We start from the raw sequence: 24,890 nt of genomic DNA, 5'->3' as shown, positions 1-24,890 counted from the left end.
CAATAAGGGTGGGTTACATGCCTGGTGCCACTAATCCCTTAGGGGAGTGTTTAATTGCTCAGACGCTTCCAAATACAGTATAATACATTTGAGGGTGTTTTAATTGTATTACTTATTCTGAAATGTCTAGGAATTATTGGGGTTCACATCCATAAACACAACACCATTTAGAAAGTCTACCTGTGGAAAGCAGTGCTGGTCAATTTGAACTAGTTGTGCTATCTTCCTTCGTGAATCTATAATGTGACATACAAAAGCAAAAACAGCGTTACATAGAAAGAAGCCTACAATCTAACAATCTTAGACTGTATGTGTGATGTACGAAAAAACAAAACTCAGTTCCCACTAACTGAAATGTTTTTGTTTTTTTTGTTTGTTTGTTTGTTTGTTTTTTTTTAACTGAAATGGGTCTACAAGTATACAAAACTATTACAGTATATCAAAACATTTTAAACAAGCAATACTGTGTATTCAAAAAGTAATGTTACTATTTGATATCACATTAAGAAAGAGATTTGACTTAAAAAGAAAGGAAAACATTATGTAGAAAGGTTATATAAATTTGGTTAAAAACAGACACAATTATTTTATTGTGGTCCTGTTCTAAAACTTTCAATCATATTTAACATAAATAATAATAGGCCTCCATGTTGTATTGCTGAATTCAGTTTTATGGAGGCTTTGGGGTTTATTCTCATGTTTCGAGCATCAATGATTTACAAAATACATTTAAATAAAAACCAAGCTGACGTTTTGTGAATAGGACTCACTGTTTTAAATTAACTTACTGTCACAAACCTATCTAAAAAAAAAGGATTATGTACATTAAAATGCAAGCATCTGCACAACCACAACTTGATTAGATAAGACATTTTAATGTTACTTTTTTATTAATACAAACACGCTGTGGACTAGTTAAAGAAACAGTTACATCATTTATGATTTTCCAAAATAAAATAAAAAGCATTTCCTTTCTTCTCAATTGCTTCCCTAAAAGAACATAACAGCTTATTCAACATGCACTTCAGTGAAACCTGTGTTGAAGTCAGCCAATTGGAAAAATATGACACCAATTTTAAACAGTTATATTTAATGTAAGACAACAAATACAATAACACCATTAGTATGCAAATGTCTTTCCAGATATACAGTGGAGTGTCAACTAGTTAAAGCTCGATTTTACAAAGTGTTGGTTATCAGAGCAAATCCCAGCTAGCTCCTATTTTGCCCATAAATAGCTGAGGTGTATTTATATTAAAATTGCTTGCTGCATCCTATAGTAAATGTCTGCATTGCTGTGACATTAATAGCAGTGTTTTTCAAGAGCAAAGTGTAGTTCTGGTTTAGTATGCACTATAATGTAATATTTACTCAAGCTCAAGCACTGAATGCAAAAATGCAATACATACAGCGCAATTTAGTAAGATGTTGTTTTTCGGGTTTTATATACCGGTAGTACTTTCAAAAAACACTTTTATGATTGATACTCTTTGAATTGATACACTTTTAATAATTGGTACTTCTCTGTAAACAAGTTTCACGGCTGGCAAATAAAACAGGCACAGCTGAACAATGCCATTCACAATACACGAGCTGCAATAAATGGATCAATAGTTTTAAGATAGTGTACAATGTATTTGTACGGTCCCCATATATATGGCTTCTTCAAATGTTTAATCACAAGCCATGTCATTCCACAGCCTCTGCCACCACATTAGTATTTAAAATGAGGCTAAACTAATTTGTCCCTTCTAATCTATATATTAGATTAATATTATATATATATTTTATTTTTAAAAGGTATTAATTAATAGGGTGTATTTTAATAATCTGAACAGTACTGGATCTTAGTACTGCCACTTTAAAAACTCTAAACTTAACACTTTGCTGAACTAATTTCATTGTATTTTATAGTATGCAGTACTGACAAAAAGTTGGTCGATAAATCATCTTTGGGATAAAAGATTAATACAGAAAAAAACGGCCACTGCCTCTGTTTAGATCAATGAAATAGACCCCTACAGCTGCTTTATATACACAGATATGTAGCTAAGTAATGTTTAACTCGCCAGCTTAAAGTCCTTCTCAAAACACACTGTGAAAATTGTGAGGATTGGAAACCCCTTTGGATAATTCCCACCTTAGACAACTTTTCACACTAGCACCTCACAGTGACAACGTTTCACACTGTATCAATCAGCTTAAAATCATACCATCAAAGACCCAACGTCTCAGCTGTTATTTGAAAACAATTGCCTTATTGTTTTGAATGGTAACCATGTTATAGAACATAGGCTTGCCCCATCCCACCCTGTACTGAACAGCACATTCCCAAATCTCTACATTGTGTTAGCAGTTCAATTCTCATTGTTTTCTATGATATCTGATTCATAGTAATACATCTCTAATAAACCATTCACATGTTTTGATTATTAGTACATTGTAATTTCAATGCAACCAGTGCAACAAACTACAATAAAAAAAAATATTTAAAGTCTACAGTATAGAGGAGACATAACACCTTCATAAGCCCTACGCAACCCCTTGGAGGGTCCCTACTACTTTCATAAATTACATTTGCATGTCATTAAATAATTGGAATTTTTTTCAAAATTAAAAACAAACAACTTGAATGCTAATAGACAGCTGGTTAGATTTTCAAAGTTATTTACTACAAATTGTCATTTGCAGTAAAATTTCTTCTGAAAAGACAAAACACCATTTACAATTCTGAAAAAAAAAACAAGTCACAATATATAACTAATTACAAGATGTTAAACTAAATGCCTGAGTCATTTACACCTATTTTGGTAACTTTATTTGGTGTGATTTTCCTTTCTGAAAAAAGCTAACGATGACTATGAGTAAATGAGAATAGAGACAGTTGATTCTCAGTTAGATGTTTTTCTCCTTTAAAAATACATTTAAAAAATGTGCCACTGCTTACAAAATAAAACTTAATGCTATGTAAGTCAACTTCAAACAAAGTTTTACCAATAAAAACAGTCCAGTCTGCTCTCAAACACTGTCCTCTGTTGGTGCTTATGTTTTAAATTAATTGAATTTCCCCTGTCCTGGGTCCAGTGTTGTGCAGGTTTCAGAGAATGACACAGGGTCAAACAGGCTGAGGTGATCTGTTCTCCCCACTCACGTCCAATTTGCTATCTTCCAGGTATATGAAGTTCTCCTGCTGTCTAAGATGGAGGACAGTCCTGTTGGTGTCCTGCTGCATATGGCTGCAAGGCACCTGGGGTATAAAAACCAGGCATTTCCCATCCCTCTGCAAATTCCAAGCTTCCTCAGACACTACACTTTCTCCTTGTGAAAAAAAGAGAGGGTTTTGTAAAACAACAATTTAATTACTATTGCTTTCACATTGCTGCTGTAATTAAAACTCAGAGCAACTATTTTGTTTTAAAGTATGATTCTGTAGATCAGGGGTCTCTTGGTTTTCGTTTCAACCAAGCTCTCAGTTACTTAATTTAACCAATTATTGGCTCAATTAGTCAAGATTAGCATTTGCTCCAGATCTTTTGCCATTGATAATGTGAAGACACCTATAAAATCTGCTGGATTGAAGAACTCTAGGCCCAGGGTTGGAGACCCATGGTGTAGAGATATTATTGAATCTGGTACCATGAAACTGTTTTTTCAGTGACTGGTCACGTATTTATTGACAGTTTAAAATATAGGAAATTTAAATGGGTTTTTAACAAGGACCAATGAAAAAGTAACAAACTAAAAAAAGGTAGATAGGCCTGAGTGTATCAGCTCACCTGTTTCTGAAGAACAGGAATGGCAAACCCGTCTGCTGTTACAACCAACCACGTGGATAACTTTGCTGTCCCCTCTTGAGTCCTGTTCCAGGACAACATAGAACTGAAACAAACGCAGACAGGATCAAAATGTTAGAACAGAGCGTATGTGTAGAACTACCAATGTTAATGTGTCATGTCCACTAAAGCACAAAGAACCCATTCAGTATGCCATCAGTAAGCCCACTTAAAGTTATGTTTGAAAAAAGTTTATTCTTATTTCTGTATATGGTTTTGTTTTTAAAAATATGAAATATTGTACATGAACAATAAAAAAAACAATGAGGAAAAATTATGAATGGTTCAAGTACTATTACTTAAAAAAACGAATCCCGTAATTTCTGGTAGTTCTTTCTGTGAAAGGTATTATTGTTGAAACTGAGGTAACCTACTATTAAATCTGTTCAGAGACTAGACAACCAACCGACTTCATTTCGTCTCCAAAATAGACAAAACACAGGTTAATTATAGTTTTTTGGGGTGCTAAGGATTTCTGAGTCAATCTTATTCAATATCATGCCTGGTTATTTTTAAATCTACACTATCTTACCTACAGATCCTTGGATCTCTATACTGTCCTTATACTGTTATGAGAAAACAAGATGTGCAGATGATTCTGTTAGGGTTAAGAGAGATTGGATGCTGTGTGCATAAAGCATGTCTCTAGTTTTACCAGCAAAATGGAAAGTGGAGGGAAACAAGTCCTTTGGGATGATATTTGTTATGACGGAATGTACCCAAGTACTACAGGATCAGTTGTATAATAAAATGACTGGGCAGCTTTTGCTGGCTCTGATTCTGGAAGTGTATTGAATTATTGTGTTTAAAAAATAATAAAATGACTGGGCAGCTTTTGCTGGCTCTGATCCTGGAAGTGTATTGAATTATTGTGTTTAAAAAATAAAACAGTTACAATAACGTTTGTCATAACACAACCGTATTTTAAAGAAACTTCTGCTTTGGTTTTTTTTTTTTAATTGCATACTGTTAAATGAACGATATATTCCTTATGTACATGCTGCAAGAGCTACAGAACAGAGAACTGTTTAAAGCATAAGTGTGTCCTTTGTTTTTAAGACAAGCAGACATTTTGTTGTTTGTTGATGATTACATTATTGTTACCTGATGACACATATACACACTGGTTGTGAAAACCCCACTCACAAACTATTGGGTTATCACACTAAACCAAAACAGCATTACGAGATAGTGTTTCATTTTTATTTTTAATTGTTGTCTATGTACTTAACTCACGTGATAAGTTTAGGCATTACTGTAACTGTTTCAATTAAATGCCCCAAGTAAGCATTACTGCTTGATAGCTATTCAAAAGATGAATTGATTAATTTAAGTACTGCTTACAGAGGTACCTGTACTTAATTCAGGATTAATTCTTGGAAATGTTGTGTTGGTGTATATTTTACCTAACAGAGCGTACAATTGACAATTATACTGCTGAACAGTTGTTTTGTGAGGCAATGCACGCAGAATTCTAATGAACCCCTAACGTGACATGGTGTGAAATGAAAAAGAATAGGCACCTCTACATAAATCATAAGGGGACCTATTCTGTCAACTTGCAAGTAACATGTGATCTGTGATGCGAACAACTACATCGCAAATGTATATGCAAATTTTCCTGGTTTCTCTCATGACTAGTTTATCCTCGCTAATTTGCAAATGGCAGCTGCGATTCAGAAGGATGACACCGCTGCATTGCTCAACCCCACGACCCCTGTCGAACAGAGGTATAACCATACCTTTAAATGTGCTCGTACTGTAATTGAGCGAACATTTGGAATCCTTAAAATGTGATTCCAATGTATGGATGGGCCCCTGGTGTTTTCGTGGACAGGTTAAGAGACAATCACTTATATGTCCTCTACATTATACAGTAGAGGCTACGTTACACAATAGTTCATAGCTACTGAAGACTAACTCGCAAGAAAAAGCTATTTAACCCAATGAAAGTCTTCATGTTAAGGAGTAAATTGGACATGTACAATATATAAAATATGGATGCAATAAGGGTACATGGAAACACTTGTACATAAGGCAACGGTAATAAAGTTATCTGCATTTCATGGTTGCCACTGAGTGATGTACTGTACCAGGATTTAATGTATTTTTGTTTGTTTGGATAGCTTAATAGCTTCACAGTCAGTCAATCAAACATTTAATCATTAATCTTTTTTCAGTGAAACTTGGTGACAAATGTTCTGAGTAGTTTGTTGACATTTATTTTTCGTGCTTTGTTCTTAATATTTCTTGAAAGGTTTTGAGACACACTTTCACCATCACAAAAGAAAGAAACAGAAGGAATCTTCAAGCATGCATCCGCCATCATGCCAGGACCACGTCTTTCCACACCCTTTTCTAAATGGAAAGTAAAATAAAAAAGACCCTATGTGACCCTATAGCAACATGAACCATAGCTACATATAAAAATATATATTTTTAAAAACCGATCTGTACTACTGTTCAACACAAAGCACTTAGAGTCCTGCACATACAAAACTGTATATACACAACATTTGGGATTCCTTTTCATTGAAAAAAAAAAAGTGCCTGTGCCTGTTTCATTATGTAATTACCTGTTGCCCACTACTGGTGGAAATTTTGGTCACACTGTCGACACTGCTGCAGGTCTTACTCATCTCATCAGCATACTGACTCTTCATTGGGTACTTCTTAGACCTGCAATCAAAACAACAAAACGATTACTGTAGGAAATCACAAAATAGAATTCCATTAACATGGACACAAGTAATGCATCATTTGAGGCCAATATTGTACTGCTATTAATTAACAATTTGTAAATGCATGGAACATAATACCTTCATTAAGGGTTAAAAGTTCCAAGCTCATGTTTTCTCTCTCTTTTCTTGTAGTATATGATTTAATTTGGATTATGAAGATGTTTTTTTCTAACAGCGATGTATTTGAAAATTCTGCATATCTTTAATTAATTAGTTAATTAGTCACAAACACTAAACTTCACATAGTCTATGTGCACAGATACTCAGTACTGGATATGACATAATATATATATATATATATATTCCAGGCACCAGCTCCACTTCAGGACTCATTCTTGTTATTGTTCTTTTTGCTGCTTTCACTTGTTTGATTTTCTTTTCTATTTTGATAGCTGACACATGTAACTGCACAAAGTCCCACCACCATATGCTGTGGTGCTGGCAGATGGAGTGAGTTCCAGGTATTCCTATATAAATGCCTGACGTTTTGACACTGAAGCAAGTGTGCCACCTACCTCATTTTAAATTGTTGTGACACAACTCTGTCAAAGCCATAAGAAACTGTGCATGACATATAATACATCTGTTTATTATTATAAAGGTATATCTGAATGTAGTTTGTCATAACAAAAACACACACATACAATTTGCTTCACAAAAGCTGTGTATATGAGATTTTGTATGACTATATCCTTTTGAGCAAACCTAGAATACATTCTAGGTACTCTGAACAAGAATGAATTGTATTTTCACACGCGCCAAAGTAAATCGAGCAGGCAATTTTATGACATATAAATCTCAAGATCCACTACCTTGTTCTACCAGTCTAGTGAGAAAGGCAATTTACAGGAGAAATATTGGTAACCATGCCTCGGTTAAATAAGGTTATAGACCAGTGGCTCCATTTTTAGGTGCCGAAATGACCTAGTTATATCTGTAATTGCTGTAGTACAAACCAAATCAAGCATGTAATTGAAAGTGTACACTTCCACTAGGAATCAACAAGGCTGAATTGATCTCAGCTGCTTTGTAAGTCAAAAGAGCAAATTCAACGTAGTGTGACAGGATAAAAAAAACGGTTGTAAAGGGAATCATGTACTTAAACAGCAGAAGTAAATTGAGCTTAAAAGGTCTCAAACCATTCATTTGTACATTTTTTTTTTTTTTTTGGATGATCTGTTAGTAAAGCTGTTGCACTCCTAATCTTAGTTCTCACTGTTAGCAACCTATATAGCATGGCATTTCATAAACACGTGCAGATGTACAGCTAAGCATATAATAACACTTATGATCTCATACACTATGGATTTCCAGTTTATTTAATCTTTTGTTACAACACAGTTGCACAGTTTCTGGTTTTTTTTTAGAAGACAATTTGTGGGACTGGCACATATAATTCTTAACCAACAAAGTATGCTGTTAAAAATAGACATTTGCACAGACCGGGACAGCTTTTTAGGCTATATTTAAAGGACACCCACAAATATTGATCTTGTCAGCTATATCATTGTTAATAAACATGTTTTTGTATAAGCCAATGGGATTCCATGGAGCCTCACCGATTTGCATCAATATAAGCCACAAATTTAATCCCTGTCTATCACACATCAAGCAATAGAAAATGTTCACTTTACAGAAATTGAGAGCCTGAATGTATTGGATTCATGTATAACTGGGAACCGCCATTGCTGTGGTAGTGGCCCTTAGGGAGCTATTGTGCTCATCTGTGTTGCTAGAGGGGGAAAGGGCACACTCCTATTACACTGCTTGTTATAAGAACTGAATAATGAGAAGATTACTCTTCCTCTGACAATCTATAGGGACACGCTTCAATATTCACAGAGCTACAGACTGGAAATATACAAAGAGAAATGGAAAACAGAAGTGTCTAGAGAGAGAATAAGAGTTTGCTTTAGACAAAAAAAAAAAAAACAAGGCTGATTAAATTCAACATTTTTATGAAAGCAAAAGTCTGTGGAGAATTTTGAATACACAGACTGCATTCGTTTCTACTCTCTGTACTCTCACTTGGTAGATATTTACAAATGTGTTCACAGACAAAAAGAAAGAATATTAGTCAGTCGGTCACAAATCTGGTATGCTTTTATTTTGAACCCCACTATAAGCTTGGTCAAATGTAAACCTGCAAAATATTATCTCTGTAGTACTTATAGAGCAATTCAGAATGTGGTTTCTTTAGTTTATTACTTGCCCCATTAAGAATGTACAGACTGTGTGTTTGTTGACCTCACGGTACTAACATCCAACCGACACCATAAAAGACAACCAGTTACACAAACAGTTGGGAAGATGTTTTTCTAATGTACACTTTGTTGCAAAGAAAATAATTATTTAAATTTAATGTAATCTCCCCCTCCCCCCTCCCATTCCTTTATTAAATGTGTGTTAACTATCTGGTGTAGTTTTAGCGTATGTACAGAATAGATCTTGTAAATGTTTTTTCAGAATGTCACATCTAGCTGTTGGAATTGTATTACCCACAAATACTTGTATGTAGATACACCTAAAATGATCTGCTACAGGTGTGTCCAGTCTTGTTCCTGGAGGTCTGGTGACCTCCTGGCTTTTGTTCTAACTGTACCCTAAATTAATTAATTGGACCGATTAAGCTTCTAATAAGTACTTAATTGGTCCAATTAAGTCATTTAGGGTACAGTTAGAACAAAAACCAGGAGGGACACCAGCCCTCCAGAACCAGGATTGGACACCCCTGATCTACTACTTCTTTCAGTAGACATGTATCATTTATGAAGAGATACTGATGCAGCTTTGGTAACACTTCATAAAAAAGTTCCAGTAATATTTAATTATGCAAATAAGTTTAATACTGCATTTAGTATGGAGGAAGCATCCAGATACATAACACTCTATTGCAATTCATAAACCTTAATTCTAACATTCTCTCAAAGTGATACATACATAAATAGTACATCAATAGAAGCACCTATTTGAAAGTTTGGCTGTATGTTAGTATACTGCTTTATTTTCTACAGCTGCAGCGGTTAGCCTCACCTGTATAAGTACGTTACACAGGCTCCTATAGACAGGAGTGTGGTCAGTATGATCATGCAGACTGCAATAGTAAGATTGCGCCTCTTCTCTCCTTCCTTGCGTTGTAACTCCCACCACTCCAAGTCACTGTACTGGCACCGTTCCCCCATGTAGCCTGTCGCACAGCTGTCAATACACAACATGCATTTCTATTAATTATACACTCACCGCTTGTATGACACTGGCTGAGCATTAACTATGAGGGGAAAACAATACTCCTGGAGGTGCACAATCAAGAGCAATACATCAGCTAATATGAAAGGAAAAAAAAAAGTTAAAATAATCTGAAGGGTAAAAATTATTCAAAATAAAGAATAAAAAAACAAACCAAAGAATTAATGGTATCTCATTGCCCCCAAGTGTTCAAAATGCTAAAAAAAAAAAAAAAAAAAAGCACATTCAGCCTGCTGTAATTCTGTGCTCAGAATTATGGAGGATAACAGGGTAGCAGTGTATCTCAAGAATCAATTGGGCAACCTAAGTTAGTAAGTACTAAGATGATTCACCCATAGAAGAAAGGTTGCTCATTTTGAAAAGCTTGTGACATATGAGTTGCTTTTTGGTACCTTTATCTGCTTTAGAGTTTTATGTTAAACTCACAAGCAATAACATCATAAATGTCAGAACTGTCATGTTTCTAAGATGACAATGCCTTGCGTATTTTAATAAACAAGGTGTGTTGAAATTCATCACCGAAGTGTAAGAGTCATACACAAACATTTTCAGAATAATGTAAATGTCAGTTCCGCGCATGAATGGATTTGAATTCGATTAAGGAAACACTCTCCATACAATTCACTGTCTGCTCGGTTCATTTTGAAATTGACATTCTGTGTTGTGTTTGGTTTTATCTTGGAAAGCAGTGATAATACTCCTCTGTTGTTTGCTTTAGGCTCTCCGGTGGTATGGCATAAGCAGCCTTCTAAAACAGCAAACAAAACAATTGCTGAACTGCTACATCACCTACTTGATTTTTTTATTCTCTGGCTTTGGCTCCCAGAATAAGCAAACCAGGATTACAGTTTTCCCTCTAGCAGAAATCAAGGCTACAAGACAAAGAAAGCTAATTTACGTGCAGGCCTTGGGCATTTAAGGAGTATTCAAGGTTAAAGCTGGAAACAGCCTAATTATGCATTTTGAATACAGTGAACCTTGAACAACTGAAATGTTTCAGCCTGTGAATTATAACAAAATGGAGCAAGAACTGTAAAATTGGGTATTTATTTGTTTCTCTGTTTGATGGTTGTATGCCTTATGTTTCTTCTCATGACCTCACAGGTAGAATCAAATCATTACTTTATACCAACACAAAGTAATTACCTTAATTAGGTTTCAGATAACACAATAGCAAGGTTTTAAAAGACCTGAGGCAGATGGACGGACTGATCTTATCAGTACATTCTCGCTAAAAAAGCCCCAACGGCAACAGTTTACTGTCATTAGGGTGATTAGCTGTCTCTTATAGGTTTGTTGCGTCAGGTACAGTATATCCTAATGCAAAAATTGCAACTTGTCAAGGGAAGCCCAGAGTGCAGGTAATGGCCTCTATTTAGAAATCATGGATTACCTGCAAAGCCTTGTGTACTATTTGTGGAATAATGATGGCTTTTGAAAAGATAAATACATTTTTTTTTTTAATTGTAAAACCTGTGACTAGTTTGGAAAAAGAAACAAAACATCCATTGCATGTTTTAAGGTGATATAACATGTGGAAACAATCATTTGAAAGCCAAGCATCCTTATCAAAATCAGTGTTGTATGAAATAGTATGAACATTGTAGAAAAATTAAGTATCATGGGATCTGTGCATTTAGTACTATATTTCAGAGACCTATAGGCTGTTTCTCACCTATTTAATATTAATAGTTTGTTTTACCTGGTGTACATTTTACTTAGTAAATGTTTATTTGTAGTGTATTAGAATCTACCTTCTTGTCTATGCAAGTTTTGTACATTTGATGCACAGACTATAACCAGTAACTGATTGATAAAGAGCTTTTATTATAAATAAATGGTTACACTTGTATTGCTTTGTGATCTCTCTTTGTTCTTTCCCAATATAATATAAATGTGATTATAACATTTTTAAGCAAAATTTAAACAGTTTCGATGCTGTCGCAATTCAATTATGGACAATCCCTCCCCCCGATGAAGAACGTTTCCTATGAGTTCCTTTTGTGTTCCATGTACTTGAGTTATGCACATAACACTACCCAGGTTCAACATTACAAATCCTATGCAATATTAGATAAGGTGCGGTTTCAACGGGGTTAAATAATTAACAATTAAATAAACAAAACAACACATGGGTACAGTAGCACCACCAGACACTTACTTGCATGCATAGGATCCGATCTCTGGAATGTGGAAGCACACTGCTCCGTGGAGACAGTATTCCTCGTATGAAGACGGACAGTCCTCCAGGTGATCATTGTGCCAGTGGGTTGTAGTTTCAGAGGAACTGCTGGTTCTCACAGTAGTGGTAGGAACAACCACTTCTGCAATACCAGGAACAGAAGAACAGAAACATTTGGATTGGAACTTGCATCAATATAGCACTATATGTCCGGTGTGAATATGGTAACAAATAAATAGATCCAAATACTCCAGTTAATAAAAGAAAGTAGCAGTAATGATATTATTATTATTATTATTATTCCTGGACAGTGTAGTACAACTCACCTTCACAGATGAAGCCTGATCCAGAATATCCAGTCCTACATGTGCACATGTAGTTTCCCTCTGCATTGACACAATCAGCATGTTTGTCACAGCTGTGGGTTTCAAACTTACACTCGTCGATATCTGCCAAAACAAATAGCAAGCTTCACTCACATCATAAACAACCATTGTCTTTCTAATTAACAACTCCCATACATTATTTCATTACAAATGAACAGTAAAAAAACATAACTTTTGGTAAAATTCAAATGTAATTTTATAATTATATATATATATATATATATATATATATATATATATATATATATATATATATATATGATATATATATATATATATATATATATATATATATATATATATATATATATATATATATATATATATATATATATATATATATATAGATAGATAGATAGATATATAGATATATATATAGATACACACACACACACACACACACACACACACACACACAGTGCCTATAGAAAGTTTACACCCCCTTGAACTTTTTTCACATTTTGTTGTGTCAGTGCCTCAGAGTTTCATGCATTTAAATGAGGATTTGTTTTCCACTTATCTACATACCATACTCCACACTGTTAAGGGGAAAAAAGTTTTTATTTGAGAAAAAAAATTATATATTAAAAATACAAAACTGAAAGATCATAAGTGGGTAAGTCTCCACCCCCCTGAGTTAATACTTGGTGGAAGCACCTTTGGCAGCAATTACAGCTGTGAGTCTGTTGGGATAGGTCTCTACCAACTTTGCACACCTAGATTTTTCAATATTTGACCATTCTTCTTTAAAAAACCGTTCAAGCTCTGTCAGGTTCCTTGAAGAGCGTTGATGGACAGTAATCTTCAAGTCATTCCACAAATTTTCGACTGGATTTAGGTAGGGGCTCTGACTGGGCCACTCAAGCACTTTTACCTTTTTGTTCCTTAGCCACTCCAGTGTAGCTCTGGCTGTGTGCTTTGGGTCATTGTCATGCTGAAAAGTGAACTTCAGTCCCAGTTTCAGCTTTCTTGCAGAGGGCAGCAGGTTTTCCTCAAGGACTTCTCTGTACTTTGCTCCATTCATTTTCCCTTCTAGCCTGACAAGTGCACCAGTTCCTAACGATGAGAAACATCCCCATAACATGATGCTGCCACCACCATGCTTCACAGTAGGGATGGTGTTCTTTGGGTAATGCACTCTGCTGGGTTTGCGCCAAACATAACGCTTTGCATTTAGGCCAAAAAATTCTATTTTAGATTCATCAGACCACAAAACATTTTGCCACATGGCTATAGAATCTCCTGATTGTTTTTTTGCACACTTCAAACAGGATTCAAGGAGGGCTTTCTTGAGTAATGGCTTCCTTCTTGCCACCCTACCATACAGGCCAGATTTGTGGAGTGCTTGGGATATTCTTGTCACATGCACACTTTGACCAGTCTTGGCCAAAAAAGCCTGTAGCTCTTGTAAAGTTGCCATTGGCCTCTTGGTAGCCTCTCTGAGCAGTCTCCTTCTTACTCGGTCATCCAGTTTGGAGGGACGGTCTGATCTAGGCAGGGTCTTGGTGGTGCCATACACCTTCCACTTCCTAATAATTGTCTTGACCATGCTCCAAAGGAAGTCAAGGCCTTTGATATTTTTTTATACCCATCCCCTGATCTGTGCCTTTCAACAACTTTGTCTCAGAGTTCTTTTGAAAATCTCTTGATGCTCATGGTTGAGTCTCTGCTTTGAAACCCTACAGGAATTGTTGAATTTATCCTGAAATCATGTGAATCACTACAATTTAACACAGGTGGAGGCCACTTAACTTGGTGTGTGATTTTGAAGGCAATTGGTTACACCTGAGCTAATTTAGGAGTGCTATTACAAGGGGGGTAGACACTTATCCAACCAAGCTATTTCAGTTTTTATTTTTAATGAATTTTCTACAAATTGAAAGGGGGTGTAGACTTTCTATAGGCACTGTATATATATATATATATATATATATATATATATAATATATATATATATATATATATATATATATATATATATATAAAGTAAAGTAAACAATAAATTATCCCCAATAACCACATAAACAACATTATCCTAACCCTTCAGAGACAACGCATGCTGAGTATTGTCACACCTGAAATGCATCAATCAAGATGCACAATAATCTAAACATTGAATGCAGCTATTAGGTTGGAATTACATTTCCAGTCATCGACCAAAAAATTAAATAATAAATATGATTATCTACTTATCTTAAATCTTTTTTCTTTTTTTTTTTTACATAACAGCAAACATCTCCCTAGTTAGCAGGTATTTTTTAGTTTGTATTTTCTTCTCTCATCTTTCCTTTTTTTCTTTTTTTTCCAGTCACCTTTACTAATTAAAGCAATTCTCACTTGCCCAATAAAATTATATTATCCTTCATGGACAAATCCCGGAGCAGTAGAGTGTATATAAGGTGAGAAAGGATCGAAACATGCCGGTAGCAGTGGTGCTATTTACTTATTTTACAGAACTTTTCAGTGGAATAAATAAACAAGACTACATTGATAATAATATTAAAATCAATAATCTAAGCAGGTAGTGAGCAAAGTGACCTAAAAGCTGTGTTGAAGGGTGTGGCCTATACAATAAGATAAACAAGCCACACACTATTATTGTAATATTATATTTAAAAGATTAGTTTGCGGATTACAGCTGGCAAAACCATGTTTTGGGGCGTATGTGGGATTCCTTACCTGAGCAATACAAGCCATTTCCTCTGTAGCCGGCGTGGCACCTGCAGACATAGCTACCTTCTGTGTTAATGCAGTCTGCGAGCTGCATGCTGCAAAGGGCAATGCCAACGGCACATTCATTAATGTCTGTAAAGCAAACAGAGAAAAGAGGGGTTGCTAACATGATAAATGTGAGCTATTTAAATCACAAGGAAGTACAGTTTTATGCACCGTTTCTTTTCTATTTGGAAAGAAAGTTTGCGGCTATGACTCACTGGGGAGAACAGTAATATCTCTGCGGTTCACATGCTGACACTAGTTTTGCTCATATGCACTGCTGAATTCAGCAGCAGGCATGGAACTGTAATGACTGTAAGCCTGCAGCTGCTACACTGGCTACTATCAGACAGTCGTGTATGAGAAATTGGTCCTAAATTCTCAAAAGGAATATGTTTATAAAACTTGAATATTTGTGTCTGTGTCGTTCTCATGCCTTGCACGCCCAAAGAAGCAGTGTGTGAAGTTTATATTTATGTTTGAATTATTTTTAAAAAGATGTTGGTAATTCAAATACATTAACAACCAGAAGTGTTATAAAGACTGCTTGTATAGAAGCACAACCTGTTCATACTGATAATGTTGATGCATCCTTCATTTATTATACTATGTCATACTTTGTATTATTTATCTATTTATATATATGTATACAATGTGACCATGATAAGGTCTTGTTTTCACAATGATGTTTTCCAAGAGACAAAAAAGGTTGACTTCATAGGTTACTGTTAAACTGTTTGTAATTCATTTTTAACTTGTATATCTTTAAATTCAGTAAGATAATACATTTGTGAAAAACACAAGTACAGTAAATATGTGCAGGGACTTCTAGATCTCAGTAAGTATCCTAGGAGTTCTACCATTGCATGCTTTGCCATCGCCGGTAAATCCTTCCAAACATTGACAAACAGCGCCCCCTTCTGCTGGGAAACACTGAGCATTAACATCACATTCAAGAGCTGAGCAATCATCTTGATCTGTAAGGGGAAAAATGCACACATGTAAATCACGTCTTACAAATAAGGGAAGATGCTGACACTAAAGACCAGAGACAGAACGGTAAATAGAATACATTATCATATATTTTCATGTGATAATAATATGATGTAAAGACTGCACAAGCAAATCTAATTTGAATAATCAATAAATATACCAGAAATGTACATAGTTGAGACAATAAAACACAAAAATGCCTCCAGCCAGATTCTACAGCATATTTATATTCCAGAAAAAAAAGAGAAAAGAAACCATGGCCAACATAGGTCTAACATAATGAGTCCAATTTTGAAGCATATGCAAAGGTAAGAGAGGAATAAAGACAAGTATACAGTACATTGTAACCCTAACTGTAAAACCCGTAAGACACTACCTAGAACAATTCATTAACTGTTACTTCCTACAACTATGATTTTCTGGACAGTTTTATACAGTTACAATGGTTTAGTATACGGTCCTGTGCTAATGTGGCAGGGTGGAAGCCCTACCAGTGTGTGTTGGTATGGGGAATGTTGGGTTGGCAGGGAGATGGTTACATTTCTCCATGCCAAAACACGTGGGAAGGTGTATGAAATATGTGTTCGTGGGTGTTAGCTTCCGACCAGTAGGGTTAATGATGGAGGTGCGTGTTTGTGTTCCATGATGTGCTGTCCCGTCTTGTTTACTTTCGTGAGTTTTTGTAAACCCTTTTGTTTTGGCCCTTGTGACGTTTATTTTGTTAAGTATGTTTTGTGAAGTGTTTTTTTCTGTGTTATTTTTGCTTATTTGTTTATTAAAACATTGGCATATTTAACTGGCAGCTTTCTTTGTCTGAGTCTATACTCCCTGCCAATAACATCTTGGCAGATCAGCTTGTGCAGATTCATTCAAAAGGAGATATGTTGCAGCTGTTTAAACAGACTGTTTAACCTAACTTACAAATATTATAAGAATGTACCTGATACCATTATCTCTGCCACCGGGATGCTTTTTGGCTGCTCCTCTTTTTGTACAGCAGCCTCTTTAGTGTCAGCTGATGGGCTGGGATGAGCCAGTGGAATGCTTTCATCTCTTAATGTTGTGTTTGACATCAAGAGCTGACTGTGAGAAAGGGTCGCACGAGACACTGCCAAGAAATGTGTGAAACAACAATATAGCACTTATGTCAGGACTGTTCAGGGCTTTTTTGTATAAAAACGGATTCACATAAACCATACATTTGTCTTATAATTATATATTATATAGTATAAACCCCATTTAATATAAAAAAAATAGCAAACAACCTGTTAAAAGCTAAACTTCAATTCCAGTGAAATTTCAACTCACACAACACGGTTTGGAAATGCTGTAGATGTGGTTTCTTCAGGGCTTTTTGCACAGAGCAAATGTCATTTAGTGTCAATACTATCAATGACAAACTTTATTCTATCTACTGTGTTACAGTTACATTGCAAAGTTTTAGAACACCAGAACCACCCAGAAGACATGCTTCTACCCACCTGGAGTTGTCAAGGCAATGCTGACAGGGTGGCAGACTCCACCATCAGCATGCTTTACAAAGCCCTCGTGACACAAGCAGCGAGCAACTCCAAACCTGTTCTCACAAATCTGGCTACAGCCACCATTTTCATACAGGCAGGGATCAGCACCTGGTGTGAAAAGCAGGAAATGAACAACAACCTCATACTGTATGTAACTGTCAAGAAGCTCTTTAGGACTGTTCTGTTGTCCTTACAGCCTCCTTAACTTGTATCATGTGATGACTTTTGGAATTTCTAAAGCAATACATCTACATTTGCAATCTTTTTATGTATCTGATAGACCCTTTTTATCTACCCCATGATACTGGTACTGTTCTTAACAGGTGTCTGTTTGTTTCTTTGTTTGGCTAGCAGTAAAACACCACATACAGAACACATTTTAATTGACACTTTCACAACTGACAGTTAAGAGATTGTGCTTCAAATGTAGTGTTTTTATTTTGAAACCCAGTCACCTGTATCTAGTACAATACAATATTATACAGTACATTAATTCTCTTTGTGAAATATAATTAACCACGATGAAAGATGGTAGAAAACGTTCGAAGATGTTCTGATCTGTGAGAAATCCTTAACTATAATGCTAAAGGTCTGATTTATATGTTATCTATATTGGACTGAGCACCTTGTTTACCAATACTTACATTTCAATGAACAAGACCTGACGTTATGAAATGAGCTATGGCCATACCTGGTTTGGCTAATGGGTGAACAACAACCAAGGAGGAAGGTCTTAGCATACTTCCTCGAAGACGCACACGGTTTTGCCCTGTCCACTTGTCAACCCTCATGACGGATGGCTTCCCCCAATCAGTGAACCAAACGTGATCTTCAAACACGGCTACATCAAAAGGGCGACCTTTAAAGAAGGGGGTGAGAAAGCTGTTTCTATCTAAGGCACTTTGGAATTATTCTTTTTTTTTTTATCAAACACTGAACCAGTAAATAGCTGACAAGAACAATGCTAAAAGCCTCACCTACTTCGTTCTGTGTCAGGATCCGTCTGTTGGAGCCATCCAGATCTGCCACTTCGATGACTGATCGCTTGGCATCACACCAGTACAGCTTGTCTGCCAGGTAGTCAATGGTGATTCCGCTCGGTGAAGCAAGGTTGGTGTTGGCAATAACCAATCGGACACCGCCTTCCAAGGAAGAGCTTTCTATAGAAGGCTTTTCACCCCAGTCCGTCCAGAACAGCTTCCTTCAATAAAATGAAATCAAGGTGAATTATGCACTGCACCACAGAACATTTTAATATAAAACAATCTTACTATATGGCGTTTTTAGGCAACAAAGTCAGCCACAGGTTGCTTTTATTTTATAAATCATATCAATAATGCTTCTGGCAGATAGTCTGCCAATGGATTTGCACTGAAAAATACTTCTCTCACAGCACAAAGCCCTCAACTGCCCTATCAAGTCTTTATGTGAGTATTTTCTATTAGCACCATAGGATACATATCTGCGGAAGGCATTAGCCTCAATATGTACTTGCTTAACGTTTTACCTCAGAATTTACAATTGAGTATTTGAACATGGATAACTGACATAATGTGGTATTCATTTAAAAAGAGGACACATTATTATGTGGTGTAACCTAGTTCAAGACAACAAGGAGACATGTTTATGTAGCTCCATGGAACACTGCAATTCTTCAAATATGATATAACAGAGTTCAAATTAATGACAACTTTTATTTGTTTTCAACCTTAGGAAGAGAATAAACAAGAAGCACTGAACTGAACAATTGTGTTACCCTATTTCTATTACATGAACGTATTGATTTTTACCTGGGACCTGGGCTTTTTGCTGCTATCCTCTTTGTGGAACTTGTAATACTATTTAGAATATCCGCCTATTTTAATATTTTAAATCCAGACTTACTACCCACCCACCTGAACAAATATTATGAAGTTTGCCATTTTCTGGTCATTACTGTAACAAGATGCTGTAAATTAAATTTTACGGTATTTTTCTTTCTATTTGGTCGTCTTGCACTGAGTCAGTACTTTCCTGCTCTAAACACTCTTAACACTGCCTGGCCTGGCACCAAGAGGGTGTCTGCAGGGATGCAATCTTACATCCATCCAGAAGGTGGCACTAATAATAACAAATTTAACAAGTTGCATGCTTTGAGCAATTGAACCAAGTAAAAGATCAAAGTTTAAGCCTTCTAATGTGTTTGTTTTTTTCTTTTTCTCTGCTGACTGTATTCTACTTCTTATTTTAATGCAACAGTTCTAGACCAAGTGTTATAATGAGTCAAAAAAAAATGAAAAGGGTAGGGCCTTTAATTAGTATATCAGTTTAAAGTAAGCATGGAGAGAGATTCAAACTTTACTCAAATAAATGTAAAGTGGTTCCTGTCTCCTGATCTGCTAAGACTGTCTTCACAGAAGGGCAGCATCAGCTAGTGTCCTTGGTTTGATTGGTTGATCTGGCCACCATTTCACTAGATATTATTGGTGGCATGTCATGAATTTGCACATTTGCAGTAAATTGTGAAGTGTAATAAAAACGTTGCAGGTTTGGCACTTGAATTTGTTTCTATCTTCACCTCAGATAATCTTTTCCATCTTCATAAAAAAATGAAATCATGCCAGGACTCAGTAGCTATCACTGTATGCAAAGAGGTCCAAGTCTATGTCACGATTCTAAGTGAATGCCCCTTCTATATGTTCTAGTCCCGACTCTTTTTTGATGATGTGTTCATTTAACCCAAATAAATATTACATTCGCCCCTCAGCACATCTCCAAATCTAAAAAGTTGAAATCTAATGAGAAAGGTACAAGGTCTTACTTTGCCCGTGGGTGCACAGCTATTCCTCTTGGCTTGTTAACACCCTCACTGATGATCACTTCTCTGTGAACACCATTTAGGTCACTTCTTTCAATTCTGGACAGCCTGAATAAAGCATTTAGCAACAATTAGCAACAAACATGTTTATAATATACATTCTATAACATCACTAATACCATTAACTCTAGGCCCATATATAGAGAGTATGGAAATTTGGGGGAAAAAAATACAGATGGTCTTCAAGACTCCTGTACAGAATTATTGAATTCCAAATATATATTTTAGTTTCTTGTTTTTTTTTGTTTTTGTTTTTTTAAATATGCATACACGATTGTTTTCTAAAGTTGACAATTGAAGAGGCCACCTACTATTTTGAAGGTACTATGATCTTTTTGTATTCTTACTCAAATATGTTGCATGCTTAATTCAAACGTGTTCCATGCTTTATTGGACATAACACAGTGTAATGAAATCTCAGATCACTGAAATGAATGGAAAGGCAAGGGCTGAACAACCCGCTCCAGTAACCCCACAGTTCAAATATGAACATCTTCCCATTCAACTAAAGAACCAGCTCTGCAAGAGGCAGCTACATGCTGATGTGAGTATTATTAGCCACCAGCCACTAGGAGGAGTTCCATTACAATAGTGATGTCATAATCTGGTTTTAGCAATACCGTTTTTTAGGCTCTACCACACTGCTACCTCCAACAGTCTAAAGGTCTTGAGGTATGTCATTCACAAGGACAACCATTACGCTTGTTTTGTAACATGTTTTTTAACACGCAATAATTTGGTATGTGTATTAATTGCCAGACATTCAACTTCCACCGTCGAAAACGATTATTATGCATGCCATGCTATTTAATTGGACATCAAAGTAGATTTAGTTCCAAACATGTGCTCTGTCAGATACAAGGTATTTATTTTTATTGCTCCAGGCTTCAAAACTCTTGGCCCTTTTTCGGTTTGTATATGTGACACATAACAGAGACTAGAAATGAGGTGCAATAGAAAATGGCACCTGAGTTGCCCTGTCTGCTTATTATGGTCCTTAATTTGAATGATAATGCCTATAACTGGGTTTATAAAGTGTGCTATGACAACACCTGACCACTTGTTATTTCTTCCATATTACAATATGAAATAATGTTGTAAATGCCTGCGTTAGACTGAGGCAAGACAGGAATAAGATTGCAGTTCTTGAGCACAGCATGATGTTAATATAATTCTCGCACTCCAATCCTGACAAATTATCCTTAGTCTAAACATTTAATCTGTAGTTATCCATGGTGATTCATTTAATAAAGAGGTTTAATATAAATGTTTGTCTGAAATAGATTTATGACACAATTTACAGGTGGACAGCAGATGCCTGTACTATATATATATTATTTATAATGTTATCTGAATCACCTAGATTTCAGTTACAACATAATTATACAGTGCTTGAGTTTAACTGCAGTATAAATAAACTTATTTTACCTGCTCTGTACTTATAATTTACAGTCAAGTGGGAACTGTTACTAAAACTGCATCAGACATGCAGTCCTGTAGTTTAGTTGTATATTTATATATTTAAGAAATAGCACATCATGATATTTAAATATGGTCCTATATCCATACACATGCTTCAATGCCAAATGCCATTAAACAGCTTGTGGATGTTTGACCAAATTTGAACATCCTGGACTGCATTATTGCACTTATAAAAGGTCAGCCCTCACTCTGTTATTCCAAGCAGATATTTCTGAACATGGAATAATAATAATAATAATAATAATAATAATAATAATAATAATAATAATAATAATAATAATAATAATAATTTTTCTGTACTTCACATAATGTAGCCATTCTGATAATATATTTGGTAAAACCAAAAATAATAATGTATTTGCATGACTTGCATGAAAAGTTATTACAAGCAAATTGTTTCTCCAACTGACTGAATCTTCCACATCTCTACCCAGGAAGACTTACCCTCGGTCAGTCCAGTACAGTTTACGATTAATCCAGTCCACGGCTAGCCCTTCAGGATAATTCAGGTCTTCACGTAGGAGAACCTCGCGTTCACTCCCGTCCAGGTTAGCTCTTTCCAGCCACTTCAGACCTGTGTGCGCAAAATAAACCTGGAATACAAAACCAACTAAGCTTCACTGAAGAGGCTCTTGATCATCATTAAGGGTTAACACATGTTCTGTTAAATACAGGGACAATGTAGGAGCAGGTGGAAAGACTGCATTTCAGTCAGGCCAATTGTCACTTATGACTGGAAACCATAGCTATGCATCAGTGTGCATGTAGTGACATAGTTTAGAAACAAGTGTTTGTTATGAGTATAGCGTGGAGATGATAGTTTTTTAGAAATGGCAAGATAGGTGCTACTAGTATTATGACTTTGTTGTTTTATGGTCTTGCTCCAATTGGGCTATCCTGGGTTCTAAGAATTATCATTGTGCAATATGCCAGACGAAGTAACTCAGTCTGACGCAAATCTAATTAGATAATTCTCAGGTTTCAGACTTCATAGCGTGCATCCATTTGTATTTTGATGTTACATCACTGTGATTGGCTATGTTCAAACTAAAAGGGTTACTTATATTAAAGGGTTACATGTAATACTGTTCATAGGTGCACTGCTATATAGCTATCTAATCCACTTAGTGTTGAAAATAGGATGCACAGGCTAATGCTAACCCTTGGCCTGTATTCCCTCTGTATATACCACCGTGTAACAAATATTTTTTTTTGTTCCTGGGTAGTAAGTGTTATTTCCTAATTGCTTATGCCTCAAAAGTATAGAAAATGGCTATTATTCCCCACAAACTTTGCTTTTGTGACCAGGACAGTGATATTTCAACTGTATTTTCAGTATAATCGTAAATCTCGAAAAACTACTCACTTCTAAATCTTTTGTAGTCATTTTTGTATTACTTTAGTATAAATACATGTTAATTTGGATTCATATGTTGTTTTTTTCTGACTTTATGTGAACGAAAAGACACACATTTGCCCGTTTTCCCATTGGAAATAGTGATATTTTGAAATATCACTGTCCTGGTCACAAAAGCAAAGTTTGTGGGGAATAATAGCCATTTTCTATACTTTTGAGGCATAAACAATTAGGAAATAACACTTACTACCCAGGAACAAAAATTGTGTTACATAGTGTAATCAAAGGAGCTTGAGCATTCAAGCACTGCATCAGCGGGTCAGCCTTAAAAGTCTAGTTCATGGAACTGAACATACATAAAATGCATCAACTGAACTTTTAAACATTTTCGAAGGCTCAAACATGTTTCTTTATGTTTGTTTGTGTGATTATATATTATTATTATTTCTGAGATTGAAAAAAAAGAAAAAACAAACCTACTAAACTAATATAATAATACTTTAAAAAAAACAGTATTTTTATTTACCTCTTATTATCAATGAATCACCAATGGGGTAAGCACCGGCACAATTAATATACATTGATGTTTCCTAGCCTCTGTCCTAAGTCTGTCTCCAACCAATTCTTAACTGCCCTCTGGTCTTGGTTTCTGCAGTTAATGTATTGGATAGGTTTAAATTTGTCAACTATTTTTAATATTTAAAGACTCTGTTTTATTTTAAATGAATTCAGATCCCCACAATCCTCATGGCTTATCTGGGGTTGCTCTTGTTGGACTCTCTCCAAGACCATAATGTCCTTTTAGTAATGTGGTGACCAGAATTGAATACAATATTCTGAGTGTGGTCTCACCAGTGCATATGATTAAGATAGAATAGTCTCCTTTGAACAACAAATATCAGTTAATAAAATACTGGAGTGCTTTGAAAATATGATCAAGTACAGTAGCAGACACATCGTTCAGCTTTGTTTGTCAGACATGGCCTGCATTCAAATACAGAAATGGGAAAAGTCTTTAAAATGTTTCCAAATAGCAGTATATAAACAAAACAGTCCTAATAGATTCTTTTGATGCTCATATTATTTACTGATTTTAACTGAGCAACTGAACAACTGAGCCTTTTGTATCAACTTTTCTTTTTTTAAACAAGACTATTTAAAGTAATTTGTCCTGACTGCACTTTCCAATCCAATGAGTATAAAATACTTTACCTTACTTTGAACAGGGTCATAGTCCAAAGCTAAGACTCTCCCCATCTGCTTATCTAGTAGACTGTGGTAAGCTGTGCCATCAAAATTGATGCGGCGAATATCTTGGATATTTGCAAAAAGCAAATAAGGTCTGGGACCTGGTAAAACCAATGTAAAACTGCACTTAATTACTGTAAATTAAAAATGAAGATTTATAGATACATCCATAAAAATAACATCATTTTTTATTTAGCTGATTTGTTTTTTCACTTAAATGTCCTTGGGTTTACAGACAAAAAAAAAAACAAACTTTGCAAAACAATTCATCACAAAATAAATGCATTCTTCTAAAATAATGAAAAAAAAAAGTAAAATACCTCTACT

General features: G+C 35.4%; 1 protein-coding gene across 1 annotated transcript in view; it reads right to left on the bottom strand.

Annotated features, from left to right (window-relative positions):
- Nucleotides 1-1,073: 1,073 nt before the first annotated feature.
- Nucleotides 1,074-24,890, bottom strand: part of LOC121322456 (pro-epidermal growth factor-like) — a 50,413-nt gene continuing 26,596 nt past the window's right edge. The window contains exons 11-25 of the mRNA XM_041262476.1: nt 24,528-24,664; nt 22,403-22,551; nt 20,420-20,524; nt 18,597-18,820; nt 18,311-18,478; nt 17,578-17,727; nt 17,037-17,204; nt 15,964-16,080; nt 15,068-15,193; nt 12,329-12,451; nt 11,982-12,144; nt 9,608-9,772; nt 6,410-6,512; nt 3,777-3,879; nt 1,074-3,318 (exon numbers count right to left, since the gene is read on the bottom strand). Of these exons, the coding sequence (XP_041118410.1) occupies nt 3,116-3,318; nt 3,777-3,879; nt 6,410-6,512; nt 9,608-9,772; nt 11,982-12,144; nt 12,329-12,451; nt 15,068-15,193; nt 15,964-16,080; nt 17,037-17,204; nt 17,578-17,727; nt 18,311-18,478; nt 18,597-18,820; nt 20,420-20,524; nt 22,403-22,551; nt 24,528-24,664 (2,204 nt within the window). The 3' untranslated portion in view covers nt 1,074-3,115. The remainder of the gene's footprint in view (nt 3,319-3,776; nt 3,880-6,409; nt 6,513-9,607; nt 9,773-11,981; nt 12,145-12,328; nt 12,452-15,067; nt 15,194-15,963; nt 16,081-17,036; nt 17,205-17,577; nt 17,728-18,310; nt 18,479-18,596; nt 18,821-20,419; nt 20,525-22,402; nt 22,552-24,527; nt 24,665-24,890) is intronic.

Source organism: Polyodon spathula, chromosome 1 (assembly GCF_017654505.1).
Source record: "Polyodon spathula isolate WHYD16114869_AA chromosome 1, ASM1765450v1, whole genome shotgun sequence".
Lineage (NCBI taxonomy): Eukaryota > Metazoa > Chordata > Actinopteri > Acipenseriformes > Polyodontidae > Polyodon > Polyodon spathula.
Note: the sequence above shows the minus strand (reverse complement) of the source record. Positions and strands in the feature narration are given on the sequence as shown.